General features: G+C 39.3%; 2 protein-coding genes across 17 annotated transcripts in view; both read left to right on the top strand.

Moving 5' to 3' along the window:
- SLC17A3 (solute carrier family 17 member 3) overlaps positions 1–24,832 on the top strand; it is a 294,893-nt gene that overhangs the window by 84,339 nt on the left and 185,722 nt on the right.
- The window catches only part of SLC17A1 (solute carrier family 17 member 1), a 246,272-nt gene that overhangs the window by 35,732 nt on the left and 185,708 nt on the right, over positions 1–24,832 (top strand). For 15 of the 16 annotated variants that reach the window (XR_009520970.2, XR_009520967.2, XR_009520962.2 and 12 more), the window contains exons 5-10: positions 65–152; positions 494–580; positions 6,695–6,813; positions 6,917–7,078; positions 8,080–8,212; positions 8,299–8,446. Coding sequence is in view for 5 of the 16 variants with exons in the window: in XM_060023427.2 (XP_059879410.1) it covers positions 65–152; positions 494–580; positions 6,695–6,813; positions 6,917–7,078; positions 8,080–8,212; positions 8,299–8,446 (737 nt within the window). In the remaining 11 variants the exon portion in view is untranslated. Of the gene's footprint in view, positions 1–64; positions 153–493; positions 581–6,694; positions 6,814–6,916; positions 7,079–8,079; positions 8,213–8,298; positions 8,447–20,819; positions 24,806–24,832 lie in introns of those variants that run through there. The other variant, XM_060023430.2, reaches the window with a different exon arrangement.

Raw genomic sequence — 24,832 nt, 5'->3', positions numbered from 1 at the left:
GAACCAAGAGTTTAAATTCACAGAAAGTGTCAGAGATCAAATGTTCTAATCATTCTTCTTTCAGGGGATAGCATTAACAACTCAGCAAGTAGTATGGGTCAAGTGGGCTCCTCCCTTGGAACAAGTCCGACTTACCTCTCTGAGTTTATCAGGTAATGACTAGGGGCCTAGAATGTTTAATCTCATTGTCATCTCATTGTAGCATGTGCTGCCCTAGAGCCATAAGAAACATGTATGTTTTGAACTGTCAAGGGCTTTGGAAACCATCCTCACTTTAAAGATATGGAAATTGTCTGGGATGGAGAAGAGGCTTCCTTATCTCAAACAACAGAGAAAAGAGAGAAAAGCAAATATTTTATTATTTTCTTCTGTTCGGTGTTATACATTATACAAATATTTCACTATAAATTGTTCACTGCTACCATGGGACTACATTATTTCTACTTCCAGATGCCTGCATTCATTGGGGGTGTTCTTTGTGCCTTCTGATTAGGACTTCTGCTAGGACCCTGTGTTGTCCTACTTATAACAGGATTCATCTGTGACTCCCTGGGATGGCCTATGGTCTTTTATATTTTTGGTGAGTCTCTTTCTATAAAAATCCCAGCCATTATTCAGAATTTTTAAAACTTAAAACTAAAAATGGAATACAGTAGTTTATATGAAGTTAGCAATATTAAAACTCATAAATCCCATTGAAGGAAAAAGAGCAGTCAACATTCATGAATTTCTTATTATAAGCAAGACATCATGCTCAGAACTATACGTGCATTACTGTATATAATTTCACAATTCTACAACATCGATGCTACAGATATATATCCCTTACCTGAAACTCTTGGGGAAAGGGATGATCAGAATAGATCAAAGATAATAGGAGTATACTATTTATACTTAACATCCCAAGCAAAATTTAGAGCATCATCTCATAATCAAACACATTAATTTCTGAAGTGAAACATGAAATTCTCATAAATTGGAATAAATGAAAAACTATAAAGGATTGAGGTTTCTAAATAAGTTAGAAAATCACTTTTGGCTTTCAAATCTTTGTTTCAGATTTGTGGATAAGGGACTGTGGATGGGTGCTATTGTGCTTGTTTGATACGTAAGGAAAATTACAGAGACTTAATTCAAAAGGATCTATTACAAAGTGATTCTTTAAAATGGTAAATAAAGATGTGGCAGAATCAAATGGATAGAGCAGTAATCAGGTGCTAGCAAAATGGAAGCTAATACCATCCCCAGGTCCAAAAGGGCAAGCAAGGGTGTAGTCGATAGGAATCTACTAGGAGAGAGTCCTGTAGAGATGGCTGCCTTGAGAGGACCCATGACTTCTCATAAAAGAGCATATAGACTGAGGCAATGCTAGGGAAGGTGATAACTAGGGAAAGAGACACCCTAATCTCATTCAACTCTCTCCGTCTCATCTTCTGCTCAAGCTTTCTGCTGCCTAAATCTATCTGGAAAGCAGAGAACATAGGGGCCGGTTGATATTCATTCAAGTCAGCCATCTGTGGCCAAAGCAGGGTAAAGAAGGGTGGAGAGTGGATCTGGAGGGACAAACAGGGAACCCCCGATACCCACAGTGAGCAAATGACAGAGGCATGTCTTCCATCCTCACAATTTCATTGTTCTTCATCACTGCATTAGTCATCAGTAGTAAGTAATGGTCAGTATAGTGATATTACACAAACCCTATGTCAGGAAAGGGCTGGAAGACTTGGAACTGTCTAACCTGGTGAAATGAAAACTTGAGCAGGCATGCCTTGCAGGACTCTCATGTAAGAGAAATGCATACCTGCTGTGCATTACAAAACTAAAATTAATACGCAGGTAATTATAGGGAGGTGAAGTTTCGGCTCCATGTAAGAAAAACTTTTCAGTAATTAACGCTGCCCAACATTGCTGATCAAAAGTTGGGTGAGCTCCAATATTCATGATGTATTCATATTTCAACATCATGCACATGTATACAGCAACATTTGTCATTTGCAATTCTCATGGGTGGCTCTATGAAGCGCAAAGAAAGGGACTGTGCATTATACCATGATAACAGCTTTACCATGAATTGCCCCATCTGCTTTTTCTTATCACTTAGAGTAGGGGAAGAGTGCCATCACTTAGATGGCAGCAGTATAGGGATTTAGGTGTTACCACCACAAGTCTTACAATGAGTCATACGGTGCCCATAGATGTGAAATAACCTGCCCAAGTTAGTGGCAGAGGCAAACTAAAACCAGAATGTTTTGTGGTTCCATTTGAATGCTCTTCTCAATAAAGTTAAATAAATCTAATCAATACTATTTTAAAGAACAAAATAATACCTGCTTTTAAGCAGCTGATAATTGCTGGGGAAAATTACCATACAGAACAAATTGAACCATACACTCACATTTGCACTTAAAAGGGCCTGACTGTCCTGCCATGTTTCTCTCCATAAATACTATTTCAAACTTCTCAAAACTACTCTCCTCAAATCTCTAAAATGGCTCCCTTTCCCTGCTGTCTCTTTCAAGTTACCTCCCTTTTAAGAGTCAAAATTATTGAACAACCTGTCTACACCCACTGCCCCCCCATTTCCTAGCCACCCACTGTCTCCTCAACTTATATCTGACTATAAGTGTCTGACCCATTCTACTATCAAGAGAGCCCTTGCCAAGGTCACTTATGGCTTCCATAAGAGCTAGAGCTGCTCTGAAGCCCAGACAGGAGGGGCCTTGCCTTGGATTCTACATTGTAGTGAGCCCATTCTGGCCCCCCTCCAGCCAAGCCTTCTTCATAGGGTAGAAGTCTATGGCATCAAAATTATAGGCTCATCAGAGCCCATGACTTTCCTTCTAATGATCACTCCCAGAATTTTTTTCTCATATACGACCAAGGCTTTTTCGGAACTGGCAGGACTCTTCCCCACATTCACTGAATTGAGGCTGGGCCGGGAGGTGACAGGTAAAACTATTTGCAGAGAATGTAGATGGAGCATGATGGGGAAGCCAAGAATTTCTATACAGAGCCATTCAAAACCCCTAGTGGTGTGGGACTGGATCTGGGTGGGAACAGAAGAGGTCAAGTCCCAGATCAGTGACCAGGGATTTGTGACCAGTGGAATCTAAGAATTCTAAATTTAAACCCGACTACCCGGGTCATTTTCTTTCCTCTGGCTTCTTTCAAAATTTTCTCTCTTTTATTTTCTGCAGTTTGAATATGATATGCCTACGTGTAAACTGATTGATTGATTGATTGATATTCATCCTTTTTGTGTTCTCTGAGCTTCCTCTATCTGTGGTTCTGTGTCTATCATTACTTTTGGGAAATTCTCAGTAATTATTGCTTCAAATATTTCTTCTGTTCCTTTCTCTTACTTCTCTTTCCGATATTCCCGTTACACGTATACTACACTATTGTAATTGTCCCACAATTCTTGGATATTCTGTTCTTTTTTATTCTTTTACTCTATTTGCAATTCAGGTTTGGAAGTTTCTATGGACATTTCTTGAAGCTCAGTGATTTTTCCTCGACCGTGTCTAGTCTCTTAATGAGCTCGTTAAAGGCATTCTTCATTTCTGTTACAGTGTTTTTGATTTCTAGCATTTTCTTTTGATTCCTTATTAGCGTCTCCATCTCTCTACTTACATTACTCATGTTTTTGTATGTTGTCTGCTTTTTCCATAAGCATTTTAATCATAGTTGTTTTAAGTTCTTGATCTGATCATTCCAGCACCTCTGCTATGTCTCAGTCTGGATCTGATGCTTGCTCTGTCTCTTCAAACTACATTTTTTGTCTGTTAGTGTGCCTCATGTTTTTCTTGTTGAAAGCTAACAAGATATACTAGGTAAAAGGAACTGAGAAAAATAGCCCTTTAGTGTGAGGTTTTATGTTTTTCTGGCTAGGGGTTAGGCTGTGCTTACTGTGTGCTATAGTTGTAAGTTTCAGAGGCTACAACTTCCTCTGGTGTCTTTGTCTTTCCTTGTCTTTGAGTTTCTCTAGAGACTTCTTAAATAAGGTTTGTGATGTGCAGTTCTTCCAGGCGGATTCCCAATAACGTGCAGGACACTTTGGACGTGGTGGTAAGGTGTGTACATGAGGAGACAGTGTTCTATAGTGCTGTGATTAGGTATCAGTATTTTAGTGAGCCTCTGCCCCGAACTTGACCTTCACAAGTCCTTCTCAGTTTTTTTTTCCCCCCTTAAGTGAGCCAGGAGGAAGGGGCTGGAGTTGGACATTTCCCTTCCCTTAAGTTGGTTAGGCTCTGGCAAAACAGTTTCCCTTTGAGCAGTTTTTGTTAAGAACAGAATGCTCTAGACATAATTCAAAATAGCTACTTTTCCCTTCCTCGCCTGTAAGGATGGAGGGATTTTTCTCTTCTATTCACTGTGAGAACCCGGTAGGTGTTCTGGAGATAAAACTCACAAAAGTGTGAGGGGTCTTCTTAAGACTGGGCCCCCTATCCCCAGACTTTTCATCTCTCAAACTTGTCTACACTGAACCTAAAGCAAGCCATCAATTGCTAGGTTTTCCTACCCTAGAACTGACTGGTTCCAATGGAGTTTTCTGATTCTGGGCTTCTGTTCTGGGAAGTTGTCATTCTCTGTATCTGCCTGTCTGTCTCTCTAGAGACAGGAGGGCAGTGGTTTGCCCTGTGACCTCAATTCTCTGATGGATCAAAGAAGAGTTATTGATTTCTAGTTTGTTCAACATTTTCCTTGTTGTAAGGATGGGAGTGATAACTTCTAAACTCCTTATATGCCCCCCAAATGCTGGCCAAGCTCCATGCCCATAAATCAAGTGGAAGTTTTTCAGTCCACATTTGACCTGAACTTGCAATCATATTCAACAATACCATTCTTTCCCTTGTGCCTTTGCCTCTGACTCCATGCACTGAACCTCAGTGACTGGACATTTCCTTCTCATCTCAGTCTCTCTGACCCTGTTCTTCCTACAATGGACTTTATCCTTCTGGCCGTTCCCGCTCAGTCTCCTTTGCAGACTTCTCCTCTTCTACTTGCCATTAACTGTTGTCTTTCTTCCAGGCTTTTCTCCAGCCTCCTCCTCTAGGGCTATTTTCCCTCCCTAGACAATGTAATCCGTGCTTAAGTGTCAGTTACCACTTACTAATCATGTGTCCCTGGGTAAGCAAGCAGATCGTTCTTGCTTAAAAGAGCTAATAGTATCAAATGTATTTTCTGAGGGTCGAGTACAATAATATAGAGAAATATATGTATTGCGTGTGTATTTATTAGGTGCTCACTTTTCTTCATTTACATTTTGCCTTGGGTTTGGGCTCTCAGGTCACAGAATGAGGTGGAAATGGTATGTTGTCAAAGTATTCTTTTAATGTTGTCTTAAAGTGTGTTGTAAACATCTGAGATCTCACAGTGGCTCCAGGTTTCCACATGGTCTGGTCTCATTACCTCTCATCCTCATCCATTTCCACCCTCACCTTGCTCCCTGCCCAGTGACACTGGCCTCATAACTCTGGGCTTTGGTACTTATTTCTCCCTCTGCCTGGAGTGTCTGTGCCCCATCCACGTCCTAGCCTTCCCTGAACATGGTACTCCTTCCTTCCTCCCCCCATAACTCTCCTCCATAGCTCTTTTCACTGACATTTACTACCTTTTATTTAATTACTTTTCATTATCTTTGTCTCATCCATTAGAAACTAAAGTCTGTGAAGGCAGGGCTTTGTCTGTTTTATTCACTGTTGTATTCCCAGGACCTAGAATGGTTCATGGTACATAATGGACATTTAACCAATGTTTTTCAGACGAATGAATGCAATTCTGGAAGGCTGACTACTGGGTACTACATACTCCCTGTCCTAACAGAGGATTCCTTATGATCAGATCATTAGTATAAAAAACTGAAAAACAACAAATAATTTGGCAAACTCTTATGGGACTTGGACAATCCCTAAGGCCTGGTCTGCATCTTAGGAGCATAGCTAAGGCCTAACTCTCAAAACTGGGTGATTGGGGCTTCCCTGGTGGCACAGTGGTTGAGAATCTGCCTGCCAATGCAGGGGACATGGGTTCGAGTCCTGATCTGGGAAGATCCCGCATGCCGCGGAGCAACTAGGCCCGTGAGCCACAACTACTGAGCCTGCGCGTCTGGAGCCTGTGCTCCACAACAAGAGAGGCCGTGATAGTGAGAGGCCCACACACCGCCATGAAGAGTGGCCCCCGCTTGCCACAACTAGAGAAAGCCCTCACACAGAAACGAAGATCCAACACAACAAAAATAAATAAATTAATAAACTCCTACCCCCAACATCTTTAAAATAAGATTGATTTAAAAGTAAGATTTAACTTTAAAAAAAAAAACAACAACAACTGGGTGATTGTCAAGCCCTGTGTGGGTTCAGCTATGCCATACTCTCACAGTAGAATACATTAGGAATCTGTAGAGATGATGGCCTAAGAGCTGGGAGGCCCAGCTGTCCTGTGTGGAGAAAAATAGAGGCTAGGAGATCAGGAGAGGCCAGAGGGTTTACCGCCATTTCTGTAAAATTCATTCTGTTGAGAGAGGCAGCTATGGATACAGAGAAAACTATCAAAATGTGAGCATTGTTGCAAAGTTCCAAAAAAGAAAAGAGGAGGTCTAGGTTCTCAGACCAATAATGAAAAATGCCAGTTTGGAAAAGAAACTCACTATAGACAGAAGCAATTCCAATTCTAACTTGTCCTGTTCCAATAGGTGCTTGTGGTTGTGCCTTAAGTCTTCTCTGGTTCGTTCTGTTTTATGAGGACCCAAAGGACCACCCGTGTATAAGCAAAAGTGAGAAGGAATACATCACGTCCGCCCTCACCCAGCAGGTAGAACATGCATGCTCCACTTTGGTATCTCCCAGATTCTGTGCTAAATAAAATGTGCTCCATCTTGTCCTAATGTGCTAATGATTAATGGGTTCCTTTCCAGGTCAGTTCAAGTGCACCATCTCTGCCCATCAAGGCTGTGCTTAAGTCTCCTCCACTCTGGGTCATTTCCCTCTGTAATTTTGCTTTTTTCTGGGCAAATAGCTTCCTGAGTCTGTATACACCAATGTTTATCAACTCCAAGTTTCATATTAATGTAAAAGAGGTAAGTACACCTTCTGTTCTTCACTTTATGAAGGACTTTGCACCCATTTCCTTTTCTCCCATGACTCTAGTCCTAGCTCTTGCCCACCCCTATACTACTTAGCTGATGTTTTTACCTGGAGATGTCACTGTTTCCAATTATTAGGTCAACATTGCCCAGAATAAAAGGTGTAGACATGATGTCTAGCACTCCCCCAACAATACACACTCACCCACATTCCCACAGATTCCCTATCTCCCATTCCCTGTATAATCACCCTTATGTATTCCTTAAGGCTCAACACCATTGTTCCCTGCAGGGTCGGATCCTTTCCTGAAAGTCAGTTGGCCAGGCTCTACCACCCTTTCCAGCTCATACCAATCCTCTCCCCTGGGGAAAGGCAAAGAGTCCTGGGTTGTGAACCCATGACTCACAACTTGCTCTGAAAGGACTGACACTTTCATTGGTTGTCTGACTTGGAGAATTACTGATGCCTGGAAACTTCTGTTGTATGATGCCATAATAACCAGAAAAGACTCCTTTAGAAATGGAGTCTGGGCTTGCCATTTTGAGACATTCTTTCAGTAACCCAGCTTAGTGACCAGTGTAACAGTGAGGTCACCTAAGCTCTCTAAGATTCAATTTTATCTTCCATGAGATCATGGATTTGCTGCAAGGATTAACAGCAGCTGGTCCACAATAAGCATCATATACATGTTTTCAGTTGTTATCATTATCATCTCTATCACTTTCCCCACAGACAGCGTTTCCCATTCCCAACATAGTTTTCCTCTCTACCATCTAGGACTTTCAGGTCCCAACAGAAAACTAGGCAGATTGTGATGACTGTTTCTGACGTCCAAACGATTTTTCTCTTTCTCTTGGGTAGTGTGTCCCCAGAAGTAACTCTGGGATTGGACGTTGATGCTTTCCTATATGACAATACAAATTTTAGATACTGAATTTCAGTGTAGGGCTTATACTGTTTCTCATACTCACTCACAATAACATTCCTTCCTCAGAATGGGCTGCTGTCTTCCCTCCCCCATTTGTTTGCCTGGATTTTTGCTATCCTAGCAGGTCATATGGCAGACGTCTTCCTGTCCAGGAATATTCTCAGCTTACTCACCATCCGGAAACTCTTCACCTTGCTAGGTAAGGAGCCAGGACATTCAAGCACTTTGGGGCATTTCACCCCCATCTTTGGGATACACCTGACTGTTGTCTGAATCACTCCCCAGGACTTCTCCTGCCCGCCCTCTTCAGCCTGTGCCTGCTTTACCTGAGTTCCAGCTTCCATGGCACTATGATTTTCCTGATACTTGCTAATGCAACAGGAAGCTTTTGTATGGGTGGAATATTAATAAATGTCTTGGATATTGCTCCCAGGTAGGGTTTTAAAAATCTCTTTCTTTCTTGTATCCAAGTTCTCAAAGTTTTAAGATTTCAAGTATTTTGGAACTGGTGGTCAGCAGGCCAAAAGTTCCGAAGAAGCATCTATGTAGGTCAGACATATAACTTAAATAATATTTATATACCAAATTATATATGCAAATGTATGCAACTCTCACATGTGTATGAAGAAGTATAGTCCAGTGATCAGGAGAACAGATTCTAGAGTCAGACTATTGGGTTTCATGACCATTTTCCTCAAGCCAATTACTTACTTTCTCAACACCTGTTTCTCACCTATAAAATGGGAGTAATAAGAAAATGCTTACCTCATAAAGTTATCCTCACAAGAGGATTAAACAAGTTAATATAGTCAAGTACATAGAATAGTGCCTGGAACATAGCAAACGTGTATAAGGGTTAACTGATCCATTAAAATTATTATACCATGCTTATATATTATTACTCATGAAGAAAAGCCATCAGTTAGTAATATTTATTTTGTAACTAAGGAAACTGAGTTTCAGATACTTAATTTTCAGCCTAAGATCTCATCACTGGCTTGGATATTAGCTAGGACTTTAATCCAGATCTCTGTGACAAAGAACTTGTCTTCTTTTTACTATGTTATGCCTTTTTTTAGATATAATAAGTGTGACTAATGGAAGCAGTTCTGTCATTTGCACAATTCCAGGCGACACTCTTCACATTGTACTTTATTGGGCTAGCAGTCTCTGGAGAACAAAGATCCAATATGAACAGAATTATTTGAAGCTTTGTAAAGCAGTAGCCTGGGGTAGAAAGGCAAAAATAAACCAAGAATAATCTACTTTGTCACAGTTCTGTAAAGAATCTGGCCCATCAGATCTACACTAGGTGAAGGCCAGAGTAATGAAGACATGTATCCATTTGATATATTGAGTCCTGAGACCCTCCTTAAAAATGCCTGCAGGTATTCTGATTACTTGGAATTATATAAAGACATAAACAGATTATTTGATATAGAATACACAATGCCACCTGAGCCATATGCACTCTGAAAAACAGGTAAATTAAGAATGTATATACAAATAGATAAAGGAAATTATAAATAGCTACCATTTATTGAGTATTTTTTATGTGCCTGTTATGCCCCAGTGTGAGATAATATTGTCCACATAGTGTGGGTAGGGAAACAAAAGACCAGGGAAATGAATGTATATAAAGTCACATGATTAGTACTAAGTAGAGGGAAGGTTCATACCTAGAATGTCTGCCTCCAGAGCCGTCTAGATGTAGTCAATGCCTCACTAGTGTTATTTACCAGTACCTGGTCACTAAGATGGGAAATATCTCAGCCAGCAATGACTTGGATAACATAGAACTTGACCTGAGTTGCATCATTCTAATGGGCCCAAATACCATGTTAGTCAGGTAATTTTGTAGTATCAGAGAAGATATACTAATAGACAATTTGGGAATATTCTTAGTCTCTTAAGCTAATTCATCTTCAATATTTAGGGCATATGTGCATTATGTCACAAACATATTAATTTATAATGCTTAAACTTTTTTTTTAATATCTTTATTGGGGTATAATTGCCTTACAATGGTGTGTTAGTTTCTGCTTTATAACAAAGTGAATCAGTTATACATATACATATGTTCCCATATGTCTTCCCTCTTGCGTCTCCCTCCCTCCCACCCTCCCTATCCCACCCCTCCAGGCGGTCACAAAGCACCGAGCCAATATCCCTGTGCCATGCAGCTGCTTCCCACTAGCTATCTACCTTACTACGTTTGTTAGTGTGTATATGTCCATGACTCTCTCTCGCCCTGTCACAGCTCACCCTTCCCCCCCCCATATCCTCAAGTCCGTTCTCCAGTAGGTCTGCGTCTATATTCCTGTCTTACCCCTAGGTTCTTCATGACATTTTTTTTTCTTAAATTCCATATATATGTGTTAGCATACGGTATTTGTCTTTTTCTTTCTGACTTACTTCACTCTGTATGACAAACTCTAGGTCTATCCACCTCATTACATATAGCTCAATTTCATTTCTTTTTATGGCTGAGTAATATTCCATTGTATATATGTGCCACAACTTCTTTATCCATTCATCCGATGGTGGGCACTTAGGTTGTTTCCATCTCCGGGCTATTGTAAATAGAGCTGCAATGAACATTTTGGTACATGACTCTTTTTGAAGTTTGGTTTTCTCAGGATATATGCCCAGTAGTGGGATTGCTGGGTCATATGGTAGTTCTATTTGTAGTTTTTAAAGGAACCTCCATACTGTTCTCCATAGTGGCTGAACCAATTCACATTCCCACCAGCAGTGCAAGAGTGTTCCCTTTTCTCCACACCCTCTCCAGCATTTATTGTTTCTAGATTTTTGTTTGTTTGTTTCTAGATTTTTTGATGATGGCCATTCTGACTGGTGTGAGATGATATCTCATTGTAGTTTTGATTTGCATTTCTCTAATGATTAATGGTGTTGAGCATTCTTTCATGTGTTTGTTGGCAGTCTGTATATCTTCTGTGGGGAAATGTCTATTTAGGTCTTCTGCCCATTTTTGGATTGGGTTGTTTTTTTGTTATTGAGCTGCATGTGCTGCTTGTAAAATTTGGAGATTAATCCTTTGTCGGTTGCTTCATTTGCAAATATTTTCTCCCATTCTGAGGGTCTTTTGGTCTTGTTTATGGTTTCCTTTGCTGTGCAAAAGCTTTGAAGTTCCATTAGGTCCCATTTGTTTATTTTTGTTTTTATTTCCATTACTCTAGGAGGTGGGTCAGAAAGGATCTTGCTGTGATTTATGTCATAGAGTGTTCTGCCTATGTTTTCCTCTAAGAGTTTGATAGTTTCTGGCCTTACATTTAGGTCTTTAATCCATTTTGAGCTTATTTTTGTGTATGGTGTTAGGGAGTGATCTAATCTCAAACTTTTACATGTACCTGTCCAGTTTTCCCAGCACCACTTATTGAAGAGGCTGTCCTTTCTCCACTGTACATTCCTGCCACCTTTATCAATGATAAGGTGTCCATATGTGCGTGGGTTTATCTCTGGGCTTTCTATCCTGTTCCATTGATCTATCTTTCTGTTTTTGTGCCAGTACCATACTGTCTTGATTATTGTAGCTTTGTGGTATAGTCTGAAGTCAGGGAGCCTTATTCCTCCAGCTCCTTTTTTCGTTCTCAAGATTGCTTTGGCTATTCGGGGTCTTTTGTGTTTCCATACAAATTGCAAAATTTTTTGTTCTAGTTCTGTGAAAAATGCCGTGGTAGTTTGATAGGGATTGCATTGAATCTATAGATTGCTTTGGGTAGTAGAGTCATTTTCACAGTGTTGATTCTTCCAATCCAAGAACATGGTATATCTCTCCAACTATTTGTATCGTCTTTAATTTCTTTCATCAGTGTCTTATAATTTTCTGCATACAGGTCTTTTGTCTCCTTAGGTAGGTTTATTCCTAGATATTTTATTCTTTTTGTTGCAATGGTAAATGGGAGTGTTTTCTTGATTTCACTTTCAGATTTTTCATCATTAGTATATAGGAATGCCAGAGATTTCTGTGCATTAATTTTGTATCCTGCTACTTTACCAAATTCATTGATTAGGTCTAGTAGTTTTCTGGTAGCATCTTTAGGATTCTCTATGTATAGTATCATGTCATCTGCAAACAGTGACAGCTTTACTTCTTATTTTCCAATTTGGATTCCTTTTATTTCCTTTTCTTCTCTGATTGCTGTGGCTAAAACTTCCAAAACTATGTTGAATAAGAGTGGTGAGAGTGGGCAACCTTGTCTTGTTCCTGATCTTAGTGGAAATGCTTTCAGTTTTTCACCATTGAGGATGATGTTTGCTGTGGGCTTGTCATATATGGCCTTTATTATGTTGAGGAAAGTGCCCTGTATGCCTACTTTCTGCAGGGTTTTTATCATAAATGGGTGTTGAATTTTGTCAAAAGCTTTCTCTGCATCTATTGAGATGATCATATGGTTTTTCTCCTTCAATTTGTTAATATGGTTTATCACATTGATAGATTTGCGTATATTGAAGAATCCTTGCATTCCTGGAATAAACCCCACTTGATCCTGGTGTATGATCCTTTTAATGTGCTGTTGGATTCTGTTTGCTAGTATTTTGTTGAGGATTTTTGCATCTATGTTCATCAGTGATATTGGCCTGTAGTTTTCTTTCTTTGTGACATCCTTGTCTGGTTTTGGTATCAAGGTGATGGTGGCCTCGTAGAAGGAATTTGGGAGTGTTCCTCCCTCTGCTATATTTTGGAAGAGTTTGAGAAGGATAGGTGTTAGCTCTTCTCTAAATGTGATAGAATTCTCCTGTGAAGCCATCTGGTCCTGGGCTTTTGTTTGTTGGAAGATTTTTAATCACAGTTTCAATTTCAGTGCTTGTGATTGGTCTGTTCATATTTTCTATTTCTTCCTGATTCAGTCTTGGCATGTTGTGCATTTCTAAGAATTTGTCCATTTCTTCCAGATTGTCCATTTTATTGGCATAGAGTTGCTTGTAGTAATCTCTCATGATCTCTTTTATTTCTGCAGTGTCAGTTGTTACTTCTCCTTTTTCATTTCTAATTCTATTGATTTGAGTCTTCTCCCTCTTTTTCTTGATGAGTCTGGCTAGTGGTTTATCTATTTTGTTTATCTTCTCAAAGAACCAGCTTTTAGTTTTATTGATCTTTGCTATTGTTTCCTTCATTTCTTTTTCATTTATTTCTGATCTGATTTTTATGATTTCTTTCCTTCTGCTAGCTTTGGGGTATTTTTGTTCTTCTTTCTTTAATTGCTTGAGGTGCAAGTTTAGGTTGTTTATTCGAGATGTTTCCTGTTTCTTAAGGTGGGCTTGTATTGCTATAAACTTCCCTCTTAGAACTGCTTTTGCTGCATCCCATAGGTTTTTGGTCGTTGTGTCTCCATTGTCATTTGTTTCTAGGTATTTTTTTATTTCCTCTTTGATTTCTTCAGTGATCACTTCATTATTAAGTAGTGTATTGTTTAGCCTCCATGTGTTTGTATTTTTTACAGATCTTTTCCTGTAATTGATATCTAGTCTCATGGCGTTGTGGTCAGAAAAGATACTTGATACAATTTCAATTTTCTTAAATTTACCAAGGCTTGATTTGTGACCCAAGATATGATCTATCCTGGAGAATGTTCCATGAGCACTTGAGAAAAATATGTATTCTGTTGTTTTTGGATGGAGTGTCCTATAAATATCAATTAAGTCCATCTTGTTTAATGCATCATTTAAAGCTTGTGTTTCCTTATTTATTTTCATTTTGGATGATCTGTCCATGGGTGAAAGTGGGGTGTTAAAGTCCCCTACTATGAATGTGTTACTGTCGATTTCCCCTTTTATGGCTGTTAGTATTTGCCTTATGTATTGAGGTACTCCTATGTTGGGTGCATAAATATTTACAATTGTTATATCTTCTTCTTGGATCGATCCCTTGATCATTATGTAGTGTCCTTCTTTGTCTCTTTTAATATTCCTTATTTTAAAGTCTATTTTGTCTGATATGAGAATTGCTACTCCAGCTTTCTTTTGGTTTCCATTTGCATGGAATATCTTTTTCCATCCCCTTACTTTCAGTCTGTATGTGTCTCTAGGTCTGAAGTGGGTCTCTTGTAGACAGCATATATAAGGGTCTTGTTTTTGTATCCATTCAGCCAATCTGTGTCTTTTGGTGGGAGCATTTAGTCCATTTACATTTAAGGTAATTATCGATATGTATGTTCCTATTCCCATTTCCTAAATTGTTTTGGGTTCGTTATTATAGGTCTTTTCCTTCTCTTGTGTTTCTTGTCTAGAGAAGTTCCTTTAGCATTTGTTGTAAAGCTGGTTTGGTGGTGCTGAACTCTCTCAGCTTTTGCTTGTCTGTAAAGGTTTTAATTTCTCCATCAAATCTGAATGAGATCCTTGCTGGGTAGAGTAATCTTGGTTGCAAGTTTTTCTCCTTCATCACTTTCAGTATGTCCTGCCACTCCCTTCTGGCTTGTAGGGTTTCTGCTGAGAGATCAGCTGTTAACCTTATGGGGATTCCCTTGTGTGTTATTTGTTGTTTTTCCCTTGCTGCTTTTAATATGCTTTCTTTGTATTTAATTTTTGACAGTTTGATTAATATGTGTCTTGGCGTATTTCTCCTTGTATTTATCCTGTATGGGACTCTCTGTGCTTCCTGAACTTGATTAACTATTTCCTTTCCCATATTAGGGAAGTTTTCAACTATAATCTCTTCAAATATTTTCTCAGTCCCTTTCTTTTTCTCTTCTTCTTCTGGAACCCCTATAATTCGAATGTTGGTGTGTTTAATGTTGTCCCAGAGGTCTCTGAAACTGTCCTCAGTTCTTTTCATTCTCTTTTCTTTATTCTTCTCTGCAGTAGTTATTTCCACTATTTTATCTTCCAGGTCACTTATCCGTTCTTCTGCCTCAGTTATTCTGCTATTGATCCCATCTAGAGTACTTTTAATTGCATTTATTGTGTTGTTCATCGTTGCTTGTTTCATCTTTATTTCTTCTAGGTCCTTGTTAACTGTTTCTTGCATTTTGTCCATTCTATTTCCAAGATTTCGGATCAACCTTACTATCATTATTCTGAATTCTTTTTCAGGTAGACTGCCTATTTCCTCTTCATTTGTTAGGTCTGGTGCATTTTTATCTTGCTCCTTTATCTGCTGTGTGTTTTTCTGTCTCCTCATTTTGCTTATCTTACTGTGTTTGGGGTCTCCTTTTTGCAGGCTGCAGGTTCGTAGTTCCCGCTGTTTTTGATGTCTGTCTCCAGTGGCTAAGGTTGGTTCAGTGGGTTGTGTAGGCTTCCTGGTGGAGGGGACTAGTGCCTGTGTTGTGGTGGATGAGGCTGGATCTTGTCTCTCTAGTGGGCAGGTCCACGTCTGGTGGTGTGTTTTGGGGTGTCTGTGGACTTATGATTTTAGGCAGCCTCTCTGCTAAAGGGTGGGGTTGTGTTCCTGTTTTGCTAGTTGTTTGGCATAGGTTGTCCAGCACTGTAGCTTGCTGGTCGTTGAGTGAAGCTGGGTGCTGGTGTTAAGATGGAGGTCTCTGGGAGATTTTCGCTGTTTGATATTATGTGGAGCTGGGAGGTCTCTTGTTGACCAGTGTCCTGAAGTTGGTTCTCCTACCTCAGAGGCAGAGCCCTGACTCCTGGCTGGAGCACCAAGAGCCTTTCATCCACACGGCTCAGAATAAAAGGAAGAAAAAGTAGAGAGAATTAGTAGAAGTATGAGGAAAGAAAGAAGGAAAGGAGGGAAGGAAGGAAGGAAGAAAGAAAGAAAGAAAGAAGCAAAGAAGGAAAGAAAGGAGGGAGGGAGGGAGGAAGGAAGGAAGGAGGGAAAGAAGGAAAAAAGAAAGAAAGAAGATACAGTAAAAATAAAATAAAGTATAAAGTTATTGAATTAAAAAATACTTATTTAGAAAAAAAAAGGGACGGATAGAACCTTAGGACAAATGTTGGAAGCAAAGCTATACAGACAAAATCTTACACAGAAGCATACACATACACCCTCACAAAAAGAGGTAAAGGGGGAAAAATCATAAATCTTGCTCTCAGAGACCACCTCCTCAATTTGGGATGATTCGTTGTCTAAAGGAGGGAAGGAAGGAAGGGAGGGAGGGAGGAAGGAAGGAAGGAAGGAAGGAGAGAGAAAGAAAAAGAAAGAAAGAAAGAAAGAAAGAAAGAAAGAAAGAAAGAAAGAAAGAAAGAAAGAAAGAAAGAAAAGTATAATAAAGTTATTAAAATTAAAATTAATTATTAAGAAAAAGAATTAAAAAAAAAACCATGGACGGATAGAACCCTAGGACAAATGGTGGAAGCAAGACTATACAGACAAGATCTCACACAGAAGCATACACATACACATTCACAAAAAGAGGAAAAGGGAAAAAAATCCTAGATCTTGCTCCTAAAGTCCACCTCCTCAATTTGGGATCATTCCTTGTCTATTCACGTATTCCACAGATGCAGGGTACATCAAGTTGATTGTGGAGCTTTAATCTGCTGCTTCTGAGGCTGCTGGGAGAGATTTCCCTTTCTCTTCTTTGTTCTCACAGCTCACAGGGGTTCAGCTTTGGATTTGGCCCTGCCTCTGCGTGTAGGTCGCTGGAGGGCGTCTGTTTTTTGCTCAGACAGGACGGGGTTAAAGGAGCCGCTGATTTCGGGGGCTCTGGCGCACTCAGGCCGGGGGGGAGGGAGGGGCACTATGTGCGGGGCAGGCCTGCGGCGGCAGAGGCCATCGTGACGTTGCACCAGCTTGAGCGCCGTGCGTTCTCCCAGGGAAGTTGTCCCTGGATCCCGGGAACCTGGCAGTGGCGGGGTGCACAGGCTCCGCGGAAGAGGGGTGTGGAGAGTGACCTGTGCTCGCACACAGGCCCCTTGGTGGCGGCAGCAGCAGCCTTAGCCGTCTCCCGCCCGTCTCTGGGGTCCGTGCTTTTAGCCGCGGCTCGCACCCGTCTCTGGAGTTCCTTTAAGCAGCGCTCTTAAACCCCTCTCCTCGCGCACCAGGAAACAAAGAGGGAAGAAAAAGTCTCTTGCCTCTTCGGCAGGTGCAGACTTTTCCCAGGACTCCCTCCCGGCTAGCCGTGGTGCACTAACCCCTTCAGGCTGTGTTCCTGCCGCCAACCCCAGTCCTCTCCCTGTGCTCCGCTCCGACCGAAGCCCGAGCCTCAGCTCCCAGCCCCCGCCTGCCCCGGCGGGTGAGCAGACAAGCCTCTCGGGCTGGTGAGTGCCGGTCGGCACCGATCCTCTGTGCGGGAATCTCCCCGCTTTGCTCTCCGCATCCGTTGCTGTGCACTCCTCCGCGGCTTCGAAGCTCCCCCCTCTGCCTCCCGCAGTCTCCGCCCGCGAAGGGGCTTCCTAGTGTGTGGAAACTTTTCCTCCTTCACAGCTCCCTCCCACTGGTGCGGGTGCCGTCCCTATTCTTTTGTCTCTGTTTTTTCTTTTTTTCTTTTGCCCTACCCAGGTACGTGGGGAGTTTCTTGCCTTTTGGGAGGTCTGAGGTCTTCTGCCAGCCTTCAGTAGGTGTTCTGTAGGAGTTGTTCCACGTATAGATGTATTTCTGGTGTATCTGTGGGGAGGAAGGTGATCTCCGCGTCTTACTCTTCCGCCATCTTCAGGGTTCCCTATAATGCTTAAACTTTTTAATGGTTGGGGATAAAACTTATTCCTAATATTCCTAACCATATACTTCCCTTGCCTATTAAAAAGAGTCCCCTTAGAGGATAAATTACTCAACTGTCCTTTTAGGGGAATTTGGTCTTTGCTAGAACTGAGGAATAGGACAAGTGATTATATTTTTTGAGCATAACGAAGGCGTCAAGGAAGAAGAGGAGACACAGGTGTGGTTCTGTGAGAATATTGTTTGGGAAATGAAATTGAGTGAGACAGAGAAGACCTGGGAATGTAGTGACCATCTCTTTGGTGGGTAGCGTGAGTAGAAAAGCACAGAGGATTCTAAAGATGCTGTGTGATGCATTAAGCAGGCACTGTCATCCTCTTGACATTCTTAAAGGGAGGCTCCAAACTTTTTTTAATTGCTTTTAATTATTTTTGACTGATGGATGGGTCATGCACCCTTGAATTTCCCCCCATGTGGGACTGAAGTATAGTTCAGGTATCTGAATCTTATTTAGGTTTTACAAAATCATTATTACACCAAAATATAAAATCAATTAAATTGAAAGTCAACTTCAGCAGCTATTTACCCTTCCAAAATGCTTTTACCATGGGTTATTGCAGCTGAAGAATAAACAATTTTAGAGCTAATAGCTTTCCAGGAAACTGTCCGGCATTAAAATAATCTCAAGGTTGTTTTCATTCCCCATATCAAATACCTATTGTTTGGGATTTGGGTGGCATGAGGTATGGAGCACATAAAGCTCTCACCTTGCTACTCTCAGATTAGTGAACTGCTCCATACTGTGGATGTGTAATGATTTTCAGAGTAATTGTCCTGGCACTCAGGACTCTTGACACTGGGGATTTTGTTTATATCTCTAATTATGGAATGAAAGCACCTCTTTCAGTAAAAATAGGTTAAATCCTTTCCCACCACCACAGCACGCCAAAGACTTCTGAATCTGAAAAGAGAGCATAGTCATTAAAGGTGCTATAGTTACTGAATATATAATAGGATAAATAAAAAGAAAGCCACACCTAGACTTGTTATTGCAAAACTGTGAAAAAAGAGAGAACTCTTAAAAATAGCTGTATACAAAAGACACATTACTTTCAAAGGAGCAATAGTAATACTGACAACTGTCTTCTCAACAGAAACTATGAAAGCTAGAAGCCAATTCCTAACATGTTACAAAAAAAAAAAAAAAATCATTGTTAACCTAGAAGTCTTTGTCCAGCAAACACTTCCTTCAAGAATTAAGGTAGGGGCTCCCCTAGTGGCACAGTGGTTAAGAATCCGCCTGCCAATGCAGGGGACACGGGTTCAAGCCCTGGGCCGGGATGATCCCACATGCCGTGGAGCAACTAGGCCCGTGATCCACAACTACTGAGCTTGCGCGTCTGGAGCCTGTGCTCCACAACAAGAGAGGCCGCGATAGTGAGAGGCCCGCGCACCGTGATGAAGAGTGGCACCCGCTCGCCGCAACTAGAGAAAGCCCTCGCACAGAAACGAAGACCCAACACAGCCATAAATAAATAAATAAATAAATTTATTTTAAAAAAAAGAAGGTAATATAAAAACATTTTTCAGACAAACTGGGAATTCATCAGCAACAGACCTCCAGTGAAAGAATTATTAAATGGGAATTCTTCAGGCAGAAGTAAAATAATCACAGATGAAACATAGAGGTATAGAAATGAAGAGAGATGGAGAGGAAAAATATTAGAGTAAATCCAGTAATTACTGAATTCACAAAACAAAAACAATAATACCCTATAGGGTATAAAATATATAAATTAAAATGCATAACAATAAATAGCACATAAGATGAGAGGGTATAAGTGAATTGAAATGTCCCAAGGTGCTTTCATTAATGGGAATTTTTTAACATTATATTAGAGCATAATAAGTTGAGGATACATGTTTTACTCTCTAAGGTAACTACTGAGGGATAATAAAAGTGTAAAGGGAATGATATTTAAAAAAACAATTAATGAAAAAGAAATCAAGTGAAATTATAAAGGAAGATAGGATAGAAGGGAAAAAAATAGAATGATGATCATTTTAAGTCAAATGTGTCAGAAAAACATGAAATATAAAAGAACCAATTCTTCCAAATTTTAAGTTAACCTTGATTGAAATAAAAGCAAAAACAAAATTAAAGTAGATTAAAAGTAAAATAAAGGAAACTAGATCAGCCAATGTAGATTTTAAGACAAGATACATTACTAGAGATAAAGAAGGATATTTTATAATTATTTTAATCCACTAGAAGATATTTCTATGCATCTAACATTTTACAACCATAAAGCAAAATTTGAGAAAACTCGTAAACCTCCTCATGGGATTGAGCAGCTTGTGTATGACTGATATTCTGGCTGGGAAAAACTGGAAAAGTCCAGATAAAATACCATGAGTATTCACTAAAAGGTATCAGACAGCAGCAGAAGCCAGTAGGACCAAAGACATCAGAGGCTAGCACCTCTGAGAGGTGAGCTGACAATCCCCACCATTTTTTCCTTGGGGCTACTTGCCAATTCAGGAGATTGGCAAAAGGCTGATAATCCAGCTTTGGCCCTGGTAGAAGCCTGCAGCTCTGGACGTAGAAATTAGCCAAGCATTTGTCAGTTGCACAGGGCTAGAGTGGCAAAATTGGAAATTAAGGGAACTTAAACACAAAGTCAGTTGCTCTCCTTGAGATGTTTTTTGAATTCTGAAGTTTAATAGGGTAAGGGGCAAAAAAAATCTAAGCTAAAAATCAATAAGAAACATGGCAGAATTTCCCATACCATCTGTGCTAAGGAGACAAGCTCTACCAGGGCCTGGTGGGACCCAGCTGAGTATGCCAAGCTCTCTATTTAACACCATGGAGGGCTATATTCAGGAACGGGGGGTACCAGAGGTAAACTGAGTCTTATCAGAATTGAAGCCTAGCCTCATCTCATTTCATTCCCTATTTAGGTTAGAGTGTTCGATTTCCTCCCCTCCAAATCTATCTATTAGAGAAAAGAGTAAATCTTTTCTGGCAAAATACAATATATTCTAAAGTCTATAGCTTCTTTATTTAGTGACCATCATTAAATAAAAATTACTAGGCATGCCAAGGGACAGGGCCATTTGATTAATAACCATAAAATGCCATTAGAAATAGTCATACAAATGATACAGATATTAAAGTTATCAGGTAAGGGCCTCCCTGGTGGTGCAGTGGTTAAGAATCTGCCTTCCAATGCAGGGGACACAGGTTCGATCCCTGGTCCAGGGAGATCCCACACACCGTGGAGCAACTAAGCCTGTGTGCCACAACTACTGAGCCCACAAGCCTAGAACCCATGCTCTGCAACAAGAGAAGCCACCGCAATGAGAAGCTCCCACTCGCTGCAACTAGAGAAAGCCTGCACACAGCAATGAAGACCCAATGCAGCCAAAAATAAATAAATTAAAAAAAAGAAACTCTCAGATCTTTATTAAAAATAAATAACTAAATAAAAATAAAGTTATCAGGCAAAATGAACTTCAAAATATCTATGAAAGCTGAAGAAAATAGATGAAAAGATAAACAATTGACCAGCACTGGAATCTATAAAAACAATCAAATGGAAATTCTAGAACTGAAAAATAAAATGTCTGAAATTAAGATCTTCATAGATAGGTTTAAAAACAGATTAGCCACAAGAGAATATAGATTGGTAAACTGGAAAACATTAAGAAAATCCAAATTGAAACATATAGAGAAAAGAATAGAAAATAAAGAAATAAGCAGGAATGTGGAATTAAGTGAAAAGGCTAACAAATCTGTACTTAAGTCTCAGAAGGAAAAAACAGATAAAATGTGACGTAAGCAGTATTTTAACAGAAAACAGCCCCAAATAGCTCAAAAGTAATAAAAGACCATAAGCCACACATGCACAAAGCTCTGCAAATTTAAATCATGACACAATGTAAATTTATATATATATATATATTATATCTATAGTAAGAATGCTGAAAGTCAAAGACAAAGACAAAAGTCTTAAAAGGAACTAGAGAGAAAAGACATGCTACTTTCAAGTAGCAAGAATAAGCCTGACATCTGACTTTTCAACAGAAACTATGAAAGCCAGAAGATAATGAAATGAGTTCTATAAAATGCTGAAACATAAATGCCAACCTAGAATTTTATGCCTAGTGAAAATATTCTTCAAAAATCAAAGCAGGGCTTCCCTGGTGGCGCAGTGGTTGAGAGTCTGCCTGCCGATGCATGGGACACGGGTTCATGCCCCGGTCCGGGAAGATCCCACATGCCGCAGAGCGACTGGGTCCGTGAGCCATGGCTGCTCAGCCTGCGCGTCCGGAGCCTGTGCTCCACAACGGGAGAGACCGCGACAGTGAGAGGCCCGTGTACAGCAAAAAAAAAAAAAAGCAAAATAAAAATGTTTTCAGACAGGCAAACAGAGAAATTTTCATCAGCAGATTTTCACTAAAAGAAATATTAAAAGCGATTTTTCAGTCAGAAAGAAATTATCCCTGATGAAACCTGAAAATGCAAGACAGACTGAGGAGCAATAGGGGGGTAAATATGAGTGTAATTAGGAGACCATTGATCTTTAAAACAACAGAGTATCTTATGAGTTGAAATGCATATAGAAATAAAATACACTAAAGAATGAAAATACAGGATGAACTAATGCAAAGAACTAAAAATTCTAATATTCTGGCATTATGAAAATAGTAAAAGTATAATTCATAATAAACTTAAGTAAAGTGCATGTTATATCTTCAGTGCTGAAAAGCATAGTGAAATGTCATAGAAGGAAAAATAAAATGAAAATGGATTAATCTAAAAGAAAAAAAGTGCAATGAGAAAAAGGGTAGGTTAAATAGAAAATAAATAGCAGATAATCACAAATACATCAGTAATTATATTAAATTAATATGGATGAAATACTCCAAGTAAGTATCAAGATTTTCAAGCTCAATAAAAAAGGAGATGCAGCTCTATGCTGCAAATAAAAGACAAATTAAACATGAGGATACAGAAAGGATGAAATAAAAGGATGGGTAAAGATATGCCAAACAAATATTAACCCAAAGAAACCTGGAATAACTATGTTAATATCAAATAAAATAGACTTTAATTCATGAAACATTACTAGAAATAATGATATTTCATAATGGTAAAGAGAAAAATATCAGAATTCTACTTCTTTTGGAACCCAATCATACAGCTTTAATTTATACTCATCATGAATTGAGCAAACTCAAAGAACTAGAAAGATTTACAATGAAAGAAGAGACTTTCACATACTTGTTTCAATAGCTTATACCAAAAAAGAGGTAGACAAAAAGATATGGATGATTAAACAACAACAACAATGAACAGAGTTGACCTAATTGACATATGTAGAACACTGCACTCAATAAGGAGAGAATTCACATTCTTTTCAGTTGCCCATGGGACATTTTTCCTGAAATTAACAATATGCTGGATCATAAAGCAAGCTGCAATTCATTTTAAATGACTAAAATCATTCAGAATACATTCTTTAATCACTGTGAAATTAAGGTTGCTATCAAAAGCAAAAGATAAGTAACTCCCATTGCTTTGAAACTAATGTTTAGGTCAAAGAAGAAATCGCATTTGAAATTAGAAAATAGTTTAAATTACAATGAAATATGACATATCAAAGCATGTGGGATGCATTTAACATCCTGCCCAGAGAAATGTATAGCTTTAAACATATATACTGAAAGACAATTAAGTCTTAATATCAATAATCATGTTTGTATCTCAGGTATTATGGGTAGGGAAAAAAAGCAGCAAATTAAACCCAAAGAAAGTAGAAGGAAAGAAATTATGAAGAGTAGGACAAAAAAATGATATGTAAAGCCAACAATATCAAAAGTTGTTTCTTTGAAAATTAATAAAATTAGTGAAATAAAGATTGATCAAGAAAAAGGAAAACATTATCAATATAAGCAATGAAAATGGCTGCATTGTAATAACTCTTAGCACATAATAAAGAAAATAACAATATTATAAACAAGTTCATACCAATAAATCTGACAATTTAGATGAAATTGAAAAGTTCCACAACACATAGAGTCATAAAATTGTAAGTATTTTTTGTGGTGGAAGGTGATTATGAAGGCAAAAGTAACAAGGGCTCCCAAAGGCATAAGTGACCCTATTACCACTGAAAACTCAGGAGTTCTATTGCTAAAATGAAAAAGGAAACAATGAATACTGGAAATAAGTGATGGTTTCTGCCCCAATCTGCACCTGTGGCTGCTCATAACCATAAATCTTCTTCACACATTAAAAGACACTTTCCATCTCCCCCAAAAAAGAGCCAACTCAAATTTCCACCATGTGACTGCATACAGCTCCACAATCCAAGGACTCTAGGTCCAGATATGATGCTTCTCTGACCCAGGACCCATAAACTAATAAACTATACACTCCCTCCCATATTCAACAGGTAAAGGCAGAGTAAGAATGGAAAAGACCCAAGGAAATAAAATAAGAGACAGAGCAAAACAAACAAAAAGCCTTCACTCTCATAAAAGGCAAGAATTGAAAACAGAGAACATTTTATGGTGAAATCTGTTGGGCAGGAAAGGCACAGACTCCCTGTCCTGGAGTAAACTAATTTCTTGATTAGACATGGATTCTGTTCTGCAAGAGGCACTTCCTTGTTCTTTATGGCTGATGGATTTGAGCCCTACTTTATCTATTATTCTCTGTGGCTTCCCTGCTTTTGTAGCTCCACTTTCTGCTGAAGTTGGTTTTGGCGCTTAGGAATGGCCAATCACAGTTGCTTGTAAAGAAGTTTCTGGTTTCCTTGCCTGAATAATGGGAGCAATCATAGCGGCCAGTAGTTCTGGGACTGTGAGAATAGGTCAGGTGAACAGAGCCCTTCAATTTTGTATTAATCCCAAACCTGTTCCTATTACCAACACACATCACCTTTGGAATTTCTCAACTGTATTTATAGATTTCCTAACTCTGCTGGCTTTTACTCTAATATGGCCTCATTTTCTCAATATATTAATATTTTTTACTGCTAAAGCCAACCTTTCTGGCTCTGCAGTGCAACCAGAAAGTTACTTATATCCATATACTTTTTCAGACATTTTTAATGGAATTTGAATAGTGGAAATGGGAAATTTAGGAAGTTAACAGTTATCTCTCTTAAATCTCATTTCATTAGGTTTTTCCTGCAGCACTTGTACTACTTTACATCTGTGTATTGTCATTCATTTTTG

Source organism: Delphinus delphis, chromosome 10, assembly GCF_949987515.2.
Source record: "Delphinus delphis chromosome 10, mDelDel1.2, whole genome shotgun sequence".
Classification (NCBI taxonomy): Eukaryota; Metazoa; Chordata; class Mammalia; order Artiodactyla; family Delphinidae; genus Delphinus; species Delphinus delphis.
Note: the sequence above shows the minus strand (reverse complement) of the source record. Positions and strands in the feature narration are given on the sequence as shown.